The 19,718-nt window shown below is 40.6% G+C and overlaps 1 protein-coding gene across 2 annotated transcripts in view; it reads left to right on the forward strand.

The window, feature by feature from the left end:
• The window catches only part of DOCK1 (dedicator of cytokinesis 1), a 277,133-nt gene that overhangs the window by 240,868 nt on the left and 16,547 nt on the right, over window positions 1–19,718 (forward strand). For both annotated transcript variants that reach the window (XM_071749684.1, XM_071749683.1), the window contains exons 43-49: window positions 135–219; window positions 1,586–1,672; window positions 5,161–5,337; window positions 6,355–6,438; window positions 11,684–11,821; window positions 15,152–15,297; window positions 17,101–17,299. In XM_071749684.1, coding sequence (XP_071605785.1) covers window positions 135–219; window positions 1,586–1,672; window positions 5,161–5,337; window positions 6,355–6,438; window positions 11,684–11,821; window positions 15,152–15,297; window positions 17,101–17,299 — 916 coding nt within the window. The remainder of the gene's footprint in view (window positions 1–134; window positions 220–1,585; window positions 1,673–5,160; window positions 5,338–6,354; window positions 6,439–11,683; window positions 11,822–15,151; window positions 15,298–17,100; window positions 17,300–19,718) is intronic.

Here is a 19,718-nt window from a genome sequence, read left to right on the forward strand (position 1 = left end):
GCCCCTGGAGAACAGTGATCCCAGGAGCATTTTTTGTTTATGGACGGACTTGTTTTACAGTCCTGGAGTGTAGCAGCAATCCCTGAGGAGATAGTGTTGGGTTTTGATTGTGCTTTTTTCCCTTTTTTTGTCAGTTTCTATAGGGTGAATGAAGTCCAACGCTTCGAGTACTCACGCCCGGTTCGAAAAGGAGAAAAAAACCCAGACAATGAATTTGCGGTAAACAAACAAAAAAAAACCAGAATAATTTTTGGGGGGATTGCTTAATTTTGAGAATCAAAGCCATTCGTTATGTTCTGGTTGTTGAAAAATAAATTCTGGCTTTAAATGTGATTGTTTTTCATAGGATATCAGTTAAACCGATATTTTGTGTTCTGGTTTATGCCAATAGAAAAAATAGACAGTGCTATTTTATTATTCATTATTATTTTCAAAAAGCAGCTATTTTAGTAAGAAATTTAGAATATATCTGAAAAAAGAATATATCTGAAAAAATAGAATATATCTGAAAAATAGAATATATCTGCATTTGTCCTGCCAAGAAGATTCTAGTCAGGCATCTTCTAAAAATCTTTTTGCCGAGAAAAATCTTTCTCACCTTTTTTTTTTTTTTGCCTGAACCATATGTTTCATCTAATGGTCAATAAAACTCCCCCTAAGCACAGGCTTGTGTCACCCAAGTGTATACAACAGGTAGCCTCAAGTTGATTGCATTTTGGTTCTTTTTCAGAACATTTTATTCACCCAGATTCTAGTGGGTGCAGTAGCAGTAAAGCAGTAATTAAATAATAAATTAGTGCATCCTATCTGGAGCAAAGCCTTGGTTCTCCGTGTAGTAGCAGGCTCTGATCTTATTAATGTGCCAATAAATGCTGGGTATTTGGTTTCCCACAGCTAAGACTGGTCAGTTATTCAGGCACTTCAGTGTCTTTGGCTTCTCCTGGTGTTTGTTATGCCAAAAATTCCTAATCTGCTGATCTGCATGGCTTTAGCTGAAGGAGTAGGAAACTCTGTCTGAAACCATGGTGCTAGAGAGCCTGTACAAATATGTTCTGAGTGGAGGTAAAAAAATTCAGGTGTATCTAAATCACTTTGAAAGCTTTTCTTTTAGTGGAGGATGGAATAACCTCTTCTGTTCAAAAAAAGCTTCACAATAAATAAGATGAACTACCAGCATATATCAGGTCTAAAAAAATCTGATGAAGAGATGTCTTTGGTGTTGGTTATGAACCAGACACACACATGTGAAGGGAGAGATGCTAAATCCCTCAGCTTTCCCTTTATCAGGATCTGGTTTTGTGATAAATTGTCCAACAAAGCTCCAGAGCTTCCAGGGGAAAAATGACACCAGTAAAACCAGTACGACCAGTGGATCTTTCACATTGTGGATCTTTCTGCTTTGGAAAGAGAGCAGTTGCTCTCCACTAAATGAGGTGTGGGATGTAAATCATCTCCCCAGCAGGTTGCATTTGAAATTTTCCCCTGGCTCCACAAGGACTGGTGTACTGCAGTTCCTTTTCCTGATGCTAATATTTCAAGGCTTTATTTCAGGTGGAATAACACGATGTTTATGTTCTACCTGCAGAATATGTGGATTGAGAGAACCATCTACGTGACAGCCTACAAATTACCTGGCATTCTGAGGTGGTTTGAAGTCAAATCAGTTTTCATGGTAAGACCAGTTTGGCTTTCCTGGGGTTGTAGAAAAGAATTATACAGCCTGGGAGACTTTTCCTTTTTTTCTGTGCTCTGGTTCCTTGCACAAGTGAGCAGTGTGGCTGTGTCTGCATCCTGGGACAAGGACATGGCCTGCTGAGGGTGCTCATCGTTGATGGAGGGTGATTTGGGTCATGGTTTACCACAAGGAAGAGAAGGAAATGCAGACTGGTTCCCCCAGACCTTCAGGACAAGGTCCAAAGAAGTGCTGGAAGCACTTTTTGAAATCCTTTCTGGCTTTGGGCAGTGTGAGCTCTGTGCCCAAAATGAAGAGGGAGCTGAGTGAAAGGAAGTTAGGGGAGCCCTGGTACATGGCAATGAAACTGGACTGAATTTTAGAAAAGAGGATTTGGGTGGTTTAATTTTAATTTATTCAAAATAGACCATAAAACACACATGCCTTGTGTGTGTCTGCATCCTCTCTCTACTTACTACTTGTGCTGAAAGGTTGTTTTTGTTTCTTCTCCAGAGTTAGCTAAAATACACCCCAGCAACCTTAGAGAGCAAGTCCAAATTACACATTTCTTCCTTCTACCATTGAGGCTGTTTAGATAAGACATATCCATTAAATGCCTTTAAGATTAAATTATTCGTATGCAGCTGTAATTCTTCAGTAGTAATAAAAACATTGTTACTGCAGTGTTCAAATCTGTCTTGTGAGGCTTATTTTTAAAGGAAAAGAACAATTTGCATATGATTAATTAAAACCTTTCTCATTCCTCCATTGAGGTTATGTTGGACAGTTGTATTACATGAACAGAAGTAATGCAGAAAATTACTATGGTATCTATAGTAACAGAATATGAATGTGATGTTTGACAGTAATAGGCAGCTGAATAAAACACATTGAATATTTAATGAATTTTGTGTTTTTCAATATAATCCTGATAGAGAAGATTGTGTTTATCTTCAGGACTGCAAAAAAAGTGTCTTGTAAAGGCTGGTGGAGCTGATGGGAGTCTCTTCCCCTTAGGAGTGAGGAGCTCAGCCTCACAGGGTGCTTTGTGCAGGCAGGTCCAACACTCTGCCTGGCATGGGAATGTGCATAAATCCTAGGAAAGTGCTTTCCCTAAACTTCCTGTAAGTCAGGATTATGTCAGGTGCATAGAAGACAGCAGCAGAGAACTTTTGACCTGGCTCTGCCACACTTACTACAAAATCCTTATTGACTTTCCTCAGGGTTCCCAGGAGCTGAAATCCTGTAAGCACCCTCAGGAGATTTATATCCCTGTGATGCTAAATTTGGATTAGGGATACAGATATTATTGATGTTTTACTAAACACCAGGAATTAAGGTAGCTTTGCACATTTCATATTTTATTGACGGGACTGGAACATCTTTAAAGGAAGAGGTGAGATCACATCAGATCAGTGCCCAGGGAGAACTGAGTAATTTAATCCATGCTGTGTGTTATCTTACATAACCCATAGGAACATGCATAATTTCCTTAAATCTGTTTGCTTTTCAAATTCCTTCTGAACACTTTTACCCTAAACCTTTTCAGTCTGCTCATTATCCACAAGGAATTTGTCATACACATTCATTCTTCTCTATCTGATTTGGTTCAGCTGGATGCAAATCATTGTAGGAGAAAAATTTGCTGAGGCCAGGCAGTGGCTGAGAAACTGGGGTTTGAATTATACCTGGCTTTAAAAAGTACAAATAGCAATCTCTGTTTTGTTTTGATGTTTAATTTTCTTAGTGTTGCAAATGTATCATCAGGAGTCTCTCATTTCTGTTTGCCACAAATAGACTGTGCAGTGGCCAGAGTTTGCAGGCTCCTTGGAACGAGGCTCCTATTTTTTTTAGAAGTGTAGATATTTTTAATAAATAGCTTTCAGTAAGGTCCAAAGCACAGTTTATGAGTAGCAGGATGGGAACTGCAGTGCTCTGCCTGCTTTTAAAAGATTAGAGGGAGGATTATAAGAATAGTAGAACAAAGGAGGGAATGATGGAGCAAGCCATGAGTGCTGCTACAGAAAAGTCAAGAAAGATCTGTCAGCTCAGTGAGTGCTAATTTCTGCAGATCTTCAAGAGCTTTAAAAGCAATGATTCATCAACAAATTATTGCATACTTCTGAGCCCATTAATTCAAATGACAGAATCCTAAACTTAGCCTGCCATGGGCACCGGGGCTCGTGCCAAATCAGCTGGGGAATGTTGTGAATAGATGAATCAGGTGAATGTTGTCTTCATTTCCCTCAGTTTCACTGCTGGCAGCTTGAGCTCTGAAGGCCAACCCTGGTCTGTCCATCTGAGCCTTCTCTGCTTTCCAGCCCCAGCAGAACCCTCGGGCTCCTTCCCTGCCTGCAGAATAATTCACCAGGAGCACTTGAAAAAATGCTAATTAAAACATCCTTGATGTAATCAGATGGCAGGTGTAAGGGTAACAACTAAAGAGATTTGATTAGAAGTGCTTCTCAGAAACATGGGAAGCAACTGAGAGCCAGGTAGAAGTGCTGCTTTGTTTATGTAGCATTTATGGAAATGAGGCTGTAATCAAATATACACTTGCATTTGCCTCACAGGCCTCAATTAACCTTCCCTTTCTACTCCTACCACATCTTTTGGTTTTTTTTAATGTAAGTAGACTATGACTTAAGCCTTCCAGTGAGGACAGTCTACACTGTGGGTTGCTGCAAGTTAGTAGCTTTTAGCCCACTCACTGAATGCACAGATTTTAGCAACATTTAAAAATTAAAATGCCATTTTTTCAATAGATGCAACTGGAAAAACACAGGAAAATAACAGCAGGAGTTAAGTCAATTTAAAATCAAGTTTTACACAGGATAAAAGCAAATGAAGCCCATGAAGACATCTGAGGAGCTCTCTTCATACAAGTCCAGGCTATGTGAGAATTTCTTCCTCCAGTTATCAGCTGTTCAAATGAAGGACATGTGACCCCATGGGAAAAGCACAGCAGATAACTTAAAAGTCATCTCTTCAACTTACTAAACTCCATTTCCTTGGAAATACACTGAAATAATCCCTGCAGAAATATCTCCTTGATTTCTGAGCTGCTTTAGGATTACATTTTCCAATGGAAAATCCACCTTAAGTTATCATTTCTTATTTCTTACTGTTACACTAAGCTGGATCTTCTTTGGGCTGCTGAAACTCAGCGACTTGTCATCTCTGATGTTCTCCCTTATCCTTCCAAAACCTCACGTGGTTCCTGCCAGAGCCTTTTGAAATGTTTTGCTGAGATGTGATCTCTCTCATAGCACAGAAGCACCTTCAACTTTTTTCCCTGCTCCCATGGTATCAGTTACCCCAGTACATAGATGCCCAGTACCTAAATGCTGAACCCACATTAATTTCTTTCTATTAATTACTGGTTAAAGGACCTTTTGGGATGGGATTCCTGAATGTTTCCAGGCGTGCTGGTTTAGTAGCAGGTTAAAAACTCCTTGATTAAAAGCTCCTGGTTTTTTTTTTTTCAGGTTGAAATCAGCCCACTGGAAAATGCCATAGAAACCATGCAGCTCACCAATGACAAGATCAATAACATGGTTCAGCAGCACTTAAATGATCCAAATCTACCCATTAACCCCCTCTCCATGCTGCTTAATGGCATTGTAGACCCTGCAGTCATGGGAGGGTTCACCAACTATGAGAAGGTAAGGTCCAAATCCTCTGTCCTGCAGCAGTTCAGCTCTTTGAGCCTCTCCTGGCAGCAGAGGTGTGGGCATTGGTACAGAAACCCTCTGGGAGTCTCCCCTTGAGTGTGTTGCAGAATATTGCTTAAAACTTACCATCTTTTATGACTTTCTGATGCTTGTGGATACATTTTTGGCTTTTCACATTTCATAGAATCCCAGACTGGTTTGGGTTGGAAAGGACCTTAAAGGTCCTCCAGTCCCAACCCCTGCCATGGGCAGGGACACCTCCCCCAGCCCAGGGTGCTCCAAGCCCCATCCAGCCAGGGCTGAGACACTGCCAGGGATGGGGCAGCCACAGCTCCTCTGAGAAACCTGCTCCTAATTATTTGGAACTTAATCAAATGTTAGAGACTTCGGAGAGAAAAATCAGAACATGGCTGAGTAGTGTTGACTGGATGTTACAGCACAACTTTTAAAGTTTCGTTAAAGTTTTACAGTTTGTGCTTTTAAAGTTTTAAAGTGGGATGAGATCTCAACACAGGGGTGCTCTGAGCACTGGAACTCCTTATATGTTGTGAATAATAATCCTATTAAGCTGGCATACACAGGCAACATCCATTTTGCAGCATAAATGGGGAAGATATTTGCAAACTGACTTGTTGCTGTCTCCACCCATTTATTTGTGTTTTTCTCTAACTCTCACCCATGTCATCTCCCAAAATGTCCCATGTGCTGGGAAGTACTGGAAACATTTCAGAGAGTGAGAGCCAGGGTCCTCTGAAGGGTGCCCACAAAGCTTGGTCTTGATCCCCATACTCACTGCCCACTTCCCTGCTCGTGGCAGATGGATGTCTTGATCTTAAAACATGAAATAAAATATCTCTTCCCTAGGTTTTCATTTGTCTTGGTAGCTATTGCTGCTGTTTTGAAGAACTTCTGGGTTGATTCATTTATCTTTTTTGCTAGAAGCAAACCTTCCCTGGCAGATGTGGATGGATTTTCTGAAATAACTGCTTGTTTCTCTCTCTTGCCTAGGCTTTTTTTACTGACAAATACATGCATGAGCATCCAGAGGATCATGACAAGATTGAAAAACTGAAGGATCTGATTGCATGGCAGGTAAAAAAAATCTCAAGTCAGGCTGGTTGGGGCCAGCTGCCATGCAGGGGCAGCTTGGTGTCACTTGAGTGAAAATTCAGACCTTGAACTCTTCATCCTGAGTACACTTCTTTGCCATTTAAAATTGTCTTAGAACTTGAGCTAAAGTTCATCTTTTCAAATCTGACATCATCTGTCATACACTGAAACCCTAAGGAACAAACACAATCAACCTTTTCTTCTTTTTCATCACCTTAACATAGCAAAAATATCCCATCTGTGGCAGGTGAGAAAAGATTTTCTATCAGTTTTGGTCACTGGTGCTGGTGATTTAGTTTTGCATTTTAATTTTCTAAGGCTGGTTTCAGGAATTCTTCTCAGAGGGTAAAATGAAATGCCTAACCCTGAATTCCTCCTCCTGGGGCTGCTTCTTCACATACTCACTTTCTCCTTCAAACAATGAATTTTCCATTTAATAAACATTTTTATGTGCACTGACAGCACCTTTTAGCACCAAATAGGAAATGTGAGAGTTGCAAAAATCAAATTGCACACCAAACATTTAGTAAATTGATCATTCTGAAACCTGGAATTCATTTGCTGTGTAACATTGGTACAAAGCCATGAGTAATTCCTAAAGCACATGGAAGGAACTGGTATTTTTATGATGACATATTAGAGCAGAAATCATTGAAATATATTCATAGGTTTGCACAAGGAGTGTTTCTTAAACTTGGAATGGTACCAAAGTTTTCAACCCAGTGCCTGAGGCAAAGCAGGGAGCCCCCTCTTGCATGAAGATCTGTGTTTACTGTACCAAAGAGCATTTTCAAGAAGCAAGAAACTAACAAGAAATAATTCCAATGTTTTTTCCATCATCACGTACTGGATGTTTTCCAGTGGTCCCAAGATAATTTTATGGTAACTACAAAAATATCAATATGACTAGAAATGCTTTTCCTTTAGAAGGAGGTAGTGCATCATTTACTCTTTTATATCCAGTTTTGTCTTCATAATAAAGGGAGTAATTTACCTTTCTGTAGGTTTCAATCTTAGAGGTAGCAGAACCAAAGATTCAGAAAAAAAAACCCAGCACTGAAATCCTCTGAAGACCATAAAATCATCACTGAATAAAACCTCTCTTGGTCTGTAAAGAAAATAAATTTTAAAAACTTATGTACACATTTAGTTATTTATTTTCTTGTGAGCTCTTCCAGAAGATTACATTTTAGGAGCTTTACATTTTATAGAGGAAAATAATTTGATCCCAGGAGACTCAGCTTCATGTCAGCTCCCTCTTTGCCTCTGATAGCCACACTTCAGTTCAATTGCAAACCCACTGCTCCTTGGCAAAGGTTCCCTTTGGTGACATTTGAGTGTTGCAATAATGTTACTACTTGAAAATATAATGGGCAGCTAATCACATTGCAATTTAATTGTTTTTATTTTATTTTATTTTATTTTATTTTATTTTATTTTATTTTATTTTATTTTATTTTAATTATTCTCTGGGTCTAAGGACAGAATTTCCCATCCATATTGTAGCTCCAAAGCAACAGGAACAAGGAAAAAGTGATCACAAGCTATTTTTATACTTCTAAATTAACTTAGGGTTTTTTACAGACTTTTAAGTGTATCCTAAGACTTTAACCTCCTCTCAGTTTATTTCCATGTCATTTTCCATGGGCACTGGCCAGTGGTGGCAGCTCTGGTGCCAGGCACTGCTCCGGGTTCATCCTGGGCTCAACAGTGCTTGAAAGCAAAGAAAGTGTCTTCATTTTTCAATAAATGTGAGGTTTGGAGTTTTTTAATTGCAGGGAGATTTTCTTTATGCTGTATCAATCAATCAGGGTACATGAAACAGGAGCCTGACAGTCACCTTATCAGCTGCTGGTTAAATTCAAGTTTCTGTTTTCTATCATCTTCCCTTCACTTTTTTTTTTTTTTGGTGCCATGGAGTTCATGCTCTTCAGGATACCATCTTTTTATAATTCCAGTGAATTTTAAGTATATGATTCTTTTCTATCTACTCTTTTATCAGATAAATGTCATTTGTAAAGCACTGTCCCTTTTTGTCCATCTTAGTGCTTTTCCAACCCAGTAAAAAATGTTTCCCTGCAACCACCTCATTTCAAGCTGTTCTTTTATTTTCATGTGAGGATAATGAAATGGTTGATTGAAATGATGGTAATGAAGTGAGTAACTGATGACAGTAGTCACTCTGTATTCAGCTCATTTATTTACATCATCCCAAAAGTAGGAGAAAAATCTTGTGCTGCTTTGACAGAGCTGGAAGAATTCTAGCACACCAAGCTAAGTTTTTACAGTTGTATTTTATGATAATACTATTATTTGCTTTTAAGATTTTCTATTAAATTAAAGATTGAAAATGCATGTAGTTTTTTCTGTCTTTTCAGCCAAGTAGCTAAAGATCTTTTCAAAGAAAAGACAGCAGAATCAGAGAGTAAGTTTCAGTCACAGTGGAACTTTGTGAAATTCAAAAATCAAAAAAAGATTAGAGGTCTGGAGTAAATAGTGTCTTGAGCTGGTTCCTTTTCTCATTCAGCTAATTTTGGTTTCACTTCAGCTATTTACCTTCCCTTTACTTCTCCATTCACCTCTGAAAGGGGAGAGCACCCTGTGGGGGCTTTGGAAATAGAGCCCAAAATAAAAACTTTGGAAATAGATTTCTATTTTGGAAATAGAAAAAAAATTTTGGAAATGTGAAGCAGCAGCAGCATGAACGTGGCAGAATTCTGCCTCTGGCTCCACATCTTCTGAAGGGTTAAAAAACAGGTTTAAAATTCAGTGTCAGTTGTCACCAGATTTCCCTGGGTCTGTGTCTGGGAAGGAGATTTAGGAAGAATTTTCAGGTTAGTGGAAGAAGGTGAAGCAGAAATGATAAAACAGTCCAGAGGTTCTTCCTTTCTGTACTTGAGAAAGGTTTCTAGGGATTAAGTGGTTTTGGAGAAGGAGACCAAATAACCTGACTCATAAATCTTGCCTGAGCTTTGTAGCAAAACCACAGGAAGTTTGTTCAGGTTCTGTTAAGCAGGAACAAGTCTCTTCTGAGCTTTCTGGGGAGCTTTCAGTCCCATAGAGTTGGTTCCTCCTCTTTCCTGTTCTCCAGTCTTGTGCCTCAACACTTTCTGCACTGTTGTTTTTTTTTTTTGTCTGACTGGGACATTCCCCTAAAAAAAAAAAAAATTAAAAAATTTCATTTACTTCCCATGATGTGATTTTCTACACTGGAGATGGCTGCTTCCTAGGACAGGCTCATTAGTGCATTTTCTGCATGGAAAAATGGCCTGAGCTGAAGCTTCAAACCCCACGTGGGCTTCATCTTGGTAATTTAATTTTTTTAAGAACAATCCTTTTAAAAAGCAGGGTGTTGGTTTTTTTAATAAACAATCCAAGCAAGCACTTACCTTGCAAAACAGGAGGGTCACCGTTTGGCCTGATAATTGCAAACCTTTTTGGAAATTAATTTACTCGTTCAGACCAAGGAAATATTCTGATTTTAATGGTTAATTTTTGTAGAGTGCAAATCCATGTGTGAGTATAAATGGGAGTGGCTACAGCAAAAAAAAAAAAAAAAGTCATTATCTTACTTTTCTGCATAGTCTTTCTGAGCAGAGATTTTTTGAGTTTCTTCATCTTTGTTATTATTATTCACCTTACTATTAAAGCTACTCCTTCTGATTGCTGCTCAGTCTTATTAAAAAAAATCTGGTTTTAATCAGTATTATGATTTAATTATGAATTATTAAGAAGCAGCCTCTTAGCTTGATTGCTGCAGAGAGCATCTGAAGTTGGAATCAGAACTCTGTGTGGGCTGAAGCAGACCTGGAAGAGGAAATATTTTTCCTAAGCTGGAGGTAGAAAACTCTAGCAGTGTGTCTGGATAGCTGTGGGAATGAAAATGTCTCTCTTAAAACGTTTTAAAAGGTCAGCTACACCTCCACACTATGAACTGATTTTATAATCCTGTCTTGGCATGGGTATTTGGTGACAGATGCCTTGAAGATAAATGAGTATTTTCAGTTGCAAAAGAGAATGAATTTTATTTTTGTCTCCTCTTTTGTTCCCAAAGACAAGAAAACCATTTTTATAAGGAGAAATGTGTAGTGTATGGGACTGTATGGCTTATTAATAAATATTGCTCCACAGACATGGCCAAGGATGCAGATCACTGGCAGCTTTAGAAATAGTATTTATTAAAGAAAACGTGCAAGGATTTTCTCCTTCAAGGTTTTATTCTCCTGCAGCTGGGAAAGGGCTGAGATTAACAACCCAGTGTGAGGGTTCCCATTCATCAGTACAACATGGGGGGGCCCCTGAACAGAAGATCCCAGGAATATTTGTGGTACCTGAGGAGCTGAGCTGTGCCTGCAGTGCAGGATTGCTGGGCAGAGCTGTGCCTGGAGTCATTGTACAGGACTTTGGTGAGCAGGGAAAAAAAGATGTCAGGTATAACAGGTCTTTATGGTCTGGTTTCACTGTGTTGTGCTTTATGTGCAGGGAATGATGGTGATGATTATGATAAAAATATACATTTTATTATATTTATGTTGGTTTATGTTATTATTTATTATTATTTATTATTTTGTGTTACTTTATTTTACTTCCTTCCCCTTCTCCTTTCCCTTTTCCCTTTTCCCTTTTCCCTCTTCTCTTTTCCCTTTTCCCTTTTCCCCTTTCTCCTTTCTTTCTCCTTTCTTTCTCCTTTCTTTCTCCTTTCTTTCTCCTTTCTTTCTCCTTTCTTTCTCCTTTCTTTCTCCTTTCTTTCTCCTTTCTTTCTCCTTTCTTTCTCCTTTCTTTCTCCTTTCTCCTTTCTCCTTTCTCCTTTCTCCTTTCTCCTTTCTCCTTTCTCCTTTCTCCTTTCTCCTTTCCCCTCTCCTCTCTCCTCTTTCCCCTTTTATCCTTTCTTCTTTCCCCTCTCCCCTTTCCCCTTTCCCCTTTTATCCTTTCTCCTTTTCCCCTTTTCCCTTTCCCCTTTTCATTTCCCTTTCTTTTCTTTTAGGTTTTATTTTCTTTTCCTTTTTTATTTTATTTTCCTTTTTTTATTTTCCTTTTTTATTTTTATTTTCCTTTATTTTATTTTCCTTTATTTTATTTTTCTTTATTTTATTTTCCTTTATTTTATTTTCCTGTATTTTTCCACGGGCTCCTCCACTCCTCTTGCACCATGCAGAGGAGTCTTGCCTTAACCTTTTGCCCGGGGAGGGCTGGGCAGGCTGAAACAGCATCTTCCTCCCCTTCCCAGATCCCATTCCTGGCTGAGGGCATCCGGATCCATGGGGAGAAGGTGACAGAGGCTCTGAGACCCTTCCACGAGCGGATGGAAGTTTGCTTCAGGCAGCTGAAGGAGAAGGTGGAGAAACAGTACGGGGTCCGCGCTGTTGTAAGTTCCCTCCTAGCTTTGCTTCTCCTAAATCCTGGAATTTCCTCAGATTCTGGGGAAATGTGTGTCTCCCGGGTACAATTCCCACTGCTGGGCAGAGCAGGGTTGATGCAGCCTTTCCTGCTGCTTCTCTGGGGTCATCAGGTCATGAAATCCTGAGCAGGTGCTGGAAGAGATGTTGGGTTGGTTCAGCGTGGCAACAGTTCCTCAATTTCCTGAGCCTGCTCCTTGAAAGTCAAGGTCACACACATCTATTCCATTTTTAAAGAATCATAGGATGGCTTAGGTGGGAGGGGACCTTAGAGATCATCTCCTCCAACCTCCCTGCCATGGGCAGGGACACCTCTCATCCACCTCAAGGTCTCATGCAACCTGGGCTTGAACACCTCCAGGGATTGATCAGCCACAGCTTCTCTGGGCAATCTGTTCCAGAGTCTCACCACCCTCATACTAAAGAACTTCTTCCCCATATCCACTCTAAACCTCTAATCCTTCAGTTTTAAACCATTTCTCCTTCTATCACTGGGCACTCCTATGAAAAGTCCCTCTCCAGCCTTCCTGTAGGTTTCCTTCAGGGACAGGGGGCAGTTCTAAGGTGCCCCAAAGTCTTCTCTTCTCCAGGCTGAACAATCCCAGCTCCTCAGCCTCTCCTGAGAGCAGAGCTTCTCCAATCCCTGGATCATCTTTGTGTCCCTCCTCTGGACTCATTCCAACAAATCCATGTCCTTCTTCTGCTGGGGACACCAGAACTGGATGCAAAATTCAAGATGGGGTCTCACAAGTGCAGAGAAGGGTTTTTTTTTTTTGGGTGGTTTGGTTTTGTTTTGACTCAAGAAATACATTGCCACCCAGAGCACTCCAGCTTGCTCCTTCCTGAGCTGAATGTCACCTTTTCCTGGATGTAATTCCTTCAGAGCTGGGGGGGCTGAGCTGCTCCACAGGAGGCTGGAGTCTGCAGCTTGGATTTTCATGCACCCTGGGTGCAGGCAGGCAGTAACAAGATAGCTGCTCCTTAATGAGATTTACTGGTGCTGGAGTTCATGCTTGGCTCGTTCCAACAAGCTATTTTCAGTTCCTGCTTCATCTTTACGGTGCAGCCAAGAATTTTGGTGGTGTTTCCAGTGGGGTTTTGTTCTGCTTTTCATTCCAGCCTTACCCATTGGGGAGAGAGGCCAAAAGCCAGCATAAAGCTTCATAATTGAGAAGGTAATTGACAATTCAGCCCAAACCCACATGGATTGGGTGCTATTATATGAATTGGGTTTTAAAATTATTTAAAATCCTGAGATGCAAGTGGTTGGGGCTGCTCTAAGACTGGCTCTGAAGAGCTGATGTCCTAACAATGTCTGAAAGGCTGCTGGGATGAGCTTTATCTCTCATTACTGGGTGTCCTGACAGTGCTGGTATAAATACACTGTAATTTTTAGGTTTGTTTGTAAAAGAACAGCAGTCTGTCAGACCCAGATGTGCTCTGTGTCTTCTCACTGCTCCAGAAAATAATGCACAAATATTTACCAGGAGAAAACATCAAACACAGAGGTGCCAGGGTCACCTGCATTCAGCTCCTTGGCTGGGGCCAGTCCAGGAACCCTGGGCAGGAGGGGGCCCTGAAGGATTCTGTGGTGGCAGCAGCTTGTTCTGGGCACATCAGAAGTGCCAGAAAATTTTTGGGTCCCCTGTTTTGCTGTGTGGAGGGGAGCTCATGGGGAAAATGGTGTCCTCTTCATCTGCTTTCCCATCCTGAAACCTTCCAAGGCAGGATTATCAGGCAGGAGCTCTGCCACGATGTCATCCTCAATAAATGAAGAAATCAGAGCCTGAGAAACAAGAAGAAAAGAAATTGGTCACACTTACAAGTTCTCCAGTTTTACTTCTGCCTCTAAGTGAGCAGCAATCACTAAACTGGTTCTAGAAAGAAGGAAGCAACCAAGATTGGCCTGAACAGCCTAAACCTTGCACTTTATTCATCCAGTTGGGATTTTGGTCATTAATAGGTATGTGCCACAGGGTTTAGGGATGGGATGCCAATCCCATCAATATAAACAGAGTGAGAATTTGGTTCCAAATTATCTCTGGAAAATGCCCCAAAGGTTTATCCTGAGAGTGGTGAGGGACAGAGCTTCAGTGAGGTGTGGAGCATCCTGGATTAAAGAGGCAGCGAGGAAGCAAAAGGGCAGCAAAACCAGGTGGTTTTCTGAGTGTGCAAAACCTCAGTGGAATATCACATGGCAGTGCCACATCCTGTGTTTTATGACAGACCTTCAGAGATTGATTGCTCTGTCTATAGCAGTAAGTTTTGTTTTTTAATGGGAACACTGAGATCTTACAAGGAACGTGGCAGCATTTATGGTACCCTTCTCAGTGATGTTCTGTTGGTAGTCCTTGACATCCCATCTTACTAATAGATGTAGGAAAAGTTCAAATAGTGATTTATGCCCAAGGAGAAGAGGAATAATTGGTATTTATGATACTTGCATGTCAGTCATTTCAATAATATACGTACATCATGGGGAGAGGACTGGGAAGTCATAGACAGGTAACGTTATCTCCCTAATTTCCCTCTGCCCACCAGTAAGAATTGTCAGGATTGATGGAGTTTTATCCCTTCTGTCTTCCTTGTACAAGGCCAATTCACCAGTAGATAACAGGGTGGAAAATATACCTGTAATTAAATAGTGTGAGATTCTTATTTGTTGACTGAAAGAGTTCAATTATTTTCTGCATTTATCAGTTATTAATGACTAACAAGGCTTGTATAAATATTCAGAACTCTGAAATAAAAAAAATCTTTAATGTATTTTCTTAACCCAGATGTCACTCTGCAAATTGGCTCTCTAGACAAAGTTTCTCGTAATGTTTGGTTTGGTTTTTTTTTCGTTTGTTTTTTTGGTTTTTTGTTTTTTTTTTAAAGCTGCATTTCATTTAATTTTACTGACAGAGCAGTCACTTCAAATTTCAGAGATGTGTTAAAAAAGAAAACCTACTTTTGTAAAAAGCCTTTTTAAAGGCCAGATGTAAAAAAAAAAAAAAAGCATATGCATTCCATTGAAGCAAATGAATTCATGAAATATGTTTAAAATTATCCATATTTCCTCTTAGTCCTTTAAATGGATTTTCTTCAGAATCCTTTTCTTTGCTGTTAAACGTGCTGCATAATTAAATCATAAAAATCCCGCATGGAAGAAAAGCCACAGAACCTTTCTGCTTGCTTTTTTTTTTTTTTTTTTTTTTTTAAAATTTTTTTGGGGGGTTTATTTTTTTTTTTTTTGCCTTGTAGCCAGATGTCAGCCAGATGGTAATTTAAGGATCCCTGGTGTTCCTTTATTGCAGCTCTCAAGTCTGGATGAGAGACGTGGCAGCCGGCCCCGCTCCATGGTGAGATCCTTCACCATGCCTTCATCCTCCAGACCCCTCTCCGTGGCATCAGTGTCCTCCATCTCCTCTGACAGTACCCCCTCTCGCCCTGGCTCGGATGGGTATGTAAGAAACACTCAACCAGAGCTTCCCTCTGGAAAACAGGACTTTTAAGGATTGCCATCAAACTGGTCCAGGTGTTGTTGTTGTCACGGTGTTGCTGCTCTCGGAGCCACCGACTCCTCCTGTTTGGTTTCACTCTGGGGTTGTTTGGTTTGGTTTTTTTTTGGTTGAGTCTTCTCCCAGTGCATTTTATTCCAGATTTGGTTCATCATAATACCCCACAAAAATCAAGGTGACACCAGTGGTGTGAGGTAGGGATGGTGCTTTTAACTGACAGCCTCATATTGGTTAAAAAAACCCCAAGTTATGTAGACATTTAACTCAAAATACATCCCTTTTTCTTTTTTCTTTTTTTTTTTTTTTTTAATAACCAAGATAAATAATAAGACTCTCTTTAAAGCAAAGTTACACAAATAATTCAAACAAAGAAAGCCCAAAGAACCAGGAGATAGATTATCTCCTTTTAAACCACTGCAAGTGGGATAGTTCAGAAGTGCAGAGTCAGGGATGAGAGGAGTGTTCAGCCAACCCTGTCGTGGTTAACAGGTGGAGCTTGGGAGAAGGAAGGGATTAGCTGACTGCTCAATCATTTCTTCTCACTTCTGCTGCCAGAGGAAAAGCTGCTTAGGGCAAGATTGTACTTCAAGACTTATCAAGATATTTCACATGAGAACTGGGAATTCTGCTGATAAGCCCCAGCTCACAGCCACATCCCTCAAAAGAACAAAATAATCTGTTTTCTTTCTGGGGCTTTTCCGTGCAGCCTCAGAAGTCCCTTCTCCCTCTTCCTCCCCCCAAGCATTCCCATAATCCAGAAACTCAATATTTGTCCAAGGCAGCTGTTCTTTTGCAAGCCTCCTGAAGGGCTTCTAACTTACAGAGATGTGCTAGAAACATTTGTGCAGCTTCAGAGGGAGTTCCTACCTGACTAGAGAGTAAAAGCATCAAGTTCAATTAAACACAGCACGTAAGGACCAACATGATGCTTCCCTTGATTACAAACAGTTTATGTACCTGTAGGGAAGGACTGCAGACAGGGTGTGTGTGCCATTCAGCTCTCATTATTCTCTCTAAGGTATCTGAGTCATGTTGCTGTAGATGTGGGACAGCAGTGATGATGAGTTTTGACTAATTCCTCCACACAAGTTGTCTTGCTAGAACTTGAGGCCAGCTCTCCCCCCAGGGCAGCCATCACTGGGAGTTCCTCTTGGAAGAAAAACACTGATTTTTTTCCTCTGCCTGCCTCAGCCTCTTTGTTGATAGCACCTCAAGGCCAAGTTGGATGGGGCTTGGAGCAAGCTGGGCTGCTGGGAGGTTTCCATGCCCACAGCAGGGAACCTTTGAGGTCCCTCCCAACCCAAACCAGTCTGGGGTTGGGTTGTGTGATGAATTCATTGCTCAGTCCCCTGCACTCCTGTAGTGCTGCTCTTCACCAGAATTCCCAGGCATCTGCTGGCACTCCTGCTGCCCTCCCCAGCACAGAGTGGGAGTGCTGAGGGAGAAACTCATTTTTATGTAAACCACAGAGAGTGAAACTCAGGATTTGTGTAGCTCTACCCCAGTAAATTTCCTACTGAGCAGTGGGACCGGCGGTGCTGGTTCTTCAGCAGGGCTGCACTCTGCTTTACTATAAGAAAATTATGGTTGTGATGACCTCCTGCTCCCTCCTTCTCTCTCTAATGAGTTTTCCTGGATTAGCAAAGCATCGTTAACTCATGTGAGACTTTGGGAAATATGTAAATGAAAATGAGGTGGTTTGAAAATAGTGTTTTATTGATCTCGGCAACAACAATTTCCTTTAGGTTTGTGCTGGAGCCCCTCCTGCCAAAAAAGATGCATTCTAGGTCTCAAGATAAATTGGACAAGGATGACCTAGATAAAGATAAGAAGGAAAAGAAGAAGGAGAAGAGAAACAGCAAGCATCAAGAGATATTTGATAAAGAATTTAAATCTACTGATATTTCTCTGCAGCAGTCTGAAGCAGTGATCCTTTCAGAAACGGTAACTTTATTAGCAAGTAATGCTTTATCTAATTCTGAGCTGTGTTCTTTCTTTTTTTAAATAAAAATGTTGATTTTTATGATTTAGTTTATCTTTAGGCCAAAAATAACTCTAAGGGAATACACTGCGATGTTGATATATGTGATAATGAAGCAAAAAGAGAGGTTTTATTTACAGTGTTAAAAAAAACCCCATCATATCTCATATGAAAATCTTCAAGCAAAAGCTCTATATGACTGTTTGATGAAAGGAACAGATGGCATATCCTGAGTAAAATAAATGCTTCCATTTTAGCAGCATTTTGAATGTATGGGTCCCAGTAGATCATGATGGGTTTTCTCATATTTCAGCTGGCTCCTGCAAGACACTTTTTTGGTAGAAATGTTACAAGGTCATCCCGTGCACAGGAGTTAGGTGCTCTCGAAAAGGCTATTTTGAGCAGAAAATTTTAAGCAGTTCTTGGTGGCTGTGTGTAGGAATATGAACTACAGGGCATCTCTCTCTTAAGCCCTCTCTTCTTGGTGTGGATTTAATTCACTGAAAGTCTCCTAAAGGCTTAGGTAACTTGAGAAGTTTTAGGTCTGAGATTAAAAGCAAAGTGGATTTAAGCTGGGGCAGGGAGTGCATGAACTGACTGTAGCCTCCAAATCTCTGCCCAGACACCTGGTTTGAGGCCAACGGTGTAAAACTTGCCCTTCAGAAAGAAATGGAATGTTCTTTTCATGCTCTGCACAAGTACTTGTAGAGCCAACTTTTGACTCAGTTTGGGCTTTGGTCGGTGGCTGTGTCATTTACATTGGGCTTTCAAAATGCTTTCTCTCTGATCTTTAAGTCCTTTAAGGCTTTCGGTTTGGGATTTGTAGCTATTTAGCCATAGTTCCTCTGTTTTCTGGATTTGCTTCCCCTTTTCCACCCAGAGATGAGCTAATCTCTCTTTTGACAGCTTGGAAGATCAGTTTTCCTATCTGTTGTGGCCACAGGCCCAGTATTAACTCGGCAAAAAAAAAAATAAAAAACCCTTTTATACATCTCCACCTTTTCCTTTGAAGCCAGTGAGTTTTTCCATTGACTTGAGTAAATTTTGGATCAGCCCTGGGTTGTTTAAAGGGAGATTACTCCTTCCAAAGCCAAACAGATGAGCATTAAAGTGTTTTCAGACTGAAAATTATTTTTCATAGGTTTCCTTATGCCTCATGTTCCCTGTGCAGTGACCCCCAAAGTGCAGCAGTCATATTGTGACTGAGCCTGAACATCACAGTGGCAAAACCTGGAACTCGTATCTCTCACATCCCCAAAAAAATAGCAGAGTTTGAGAGATGAGCCAGAGTGGAAGAGAATATTTCCAAGGATCTCATTCAGTTGGACTTCCATGGATTCATGAGATCAGATGGGAGGTGTCCAAGGATGCTCCTTGATCTCACTGCAAGGTCATCTCTGAGAGGTCTTGGGCATTGGAGAAGATTGATTATGACTGGAAAAATGGAAATCCTGGCTGGAAAGGTGGACATGACCACCCTTCAGGGCATATTCCCATTTGTCTTCTCTAAAGCAAAGATGAGCAAAGCCTGACATGAATTGACTCAAATTTTTCACTCTTCCCAGTCAAAAGCTTTCAGTGGGTGACTGGTCTGACTAATTTTCCCCTAATTGGAGAGAGAGAGGGAAATTAAATGTCAGAACTAGTTACCTACAGTTACTTTGAGCCTCTTGAAATCCACCAATCAATAATATGAAAAGGAGTTTACTGGTGAGGGAAAAAAAATCTCAGTTTTCAGTAACAGGAACTTGATGAGGTCCAGAATGACCAAGTCAATTTTTAATGCTTGGTCTTGGTGTGGTTCCTCTTCTTTTGTAGGTGAAACAGAGCAATCAGACTGGGAGATGAGTTTACTGGAATGGTTGTACAATCCCCACTGCTGCCACAGGAATTCTGCAAGCAGTTTAAAGATAAAATCTCTCTTCTGTTGAAATTTTTACACTTTGGGGGTATGTGTCCCCTATTAAAGATTTTAAAAACGGGGGGATTGTTACCTTTTGTGGGTAAGAATCCAGCTTTCCCATGATCCTACTTTATTGGGATGCACTGTGTGCATGTTTGAAATTGCTTTTGTGTGGGAAGGATGCATCACTGTTGGACATTTGAATCTCTTCTGGATCCTGGGTTTTTCACTAATAATTGGTTTCTGCAACCTAATTGCAAGCCCAGAGAGTGTCAGGTGAGAGGCAGCAGGCATGGTGCCCATCTCAGTTGCCATTCCCATCTCTGCAGAGCCTCTCCTCTGCTTTTCTAATGTCTAATGAAATGTTTTCCATCACTGAGATGGATTTTCTTCCATAGGTCTTCTTTGTTTCCAGTCAAATGAATCTTCACAGAGAAATGTGGGAAGATTATAAAAACTGCAGGATTATTTCCTGGAGC

Source organism: Heliangelus exortis, chromosome 7 (assembly GCF_036169615.1).
Source record: "Heliangelus exortis chromosome 7, bHelExo1.hap1, whole genome shotgun sequence".
In the NCBI taxonomy this organism is placed as follows: domain Eukaryota; kingdom Metazoa; phylum Chordata; class Aves; order Apodiformes; family Trochilidae; genus Heliangelus; species Heliangelus exortis.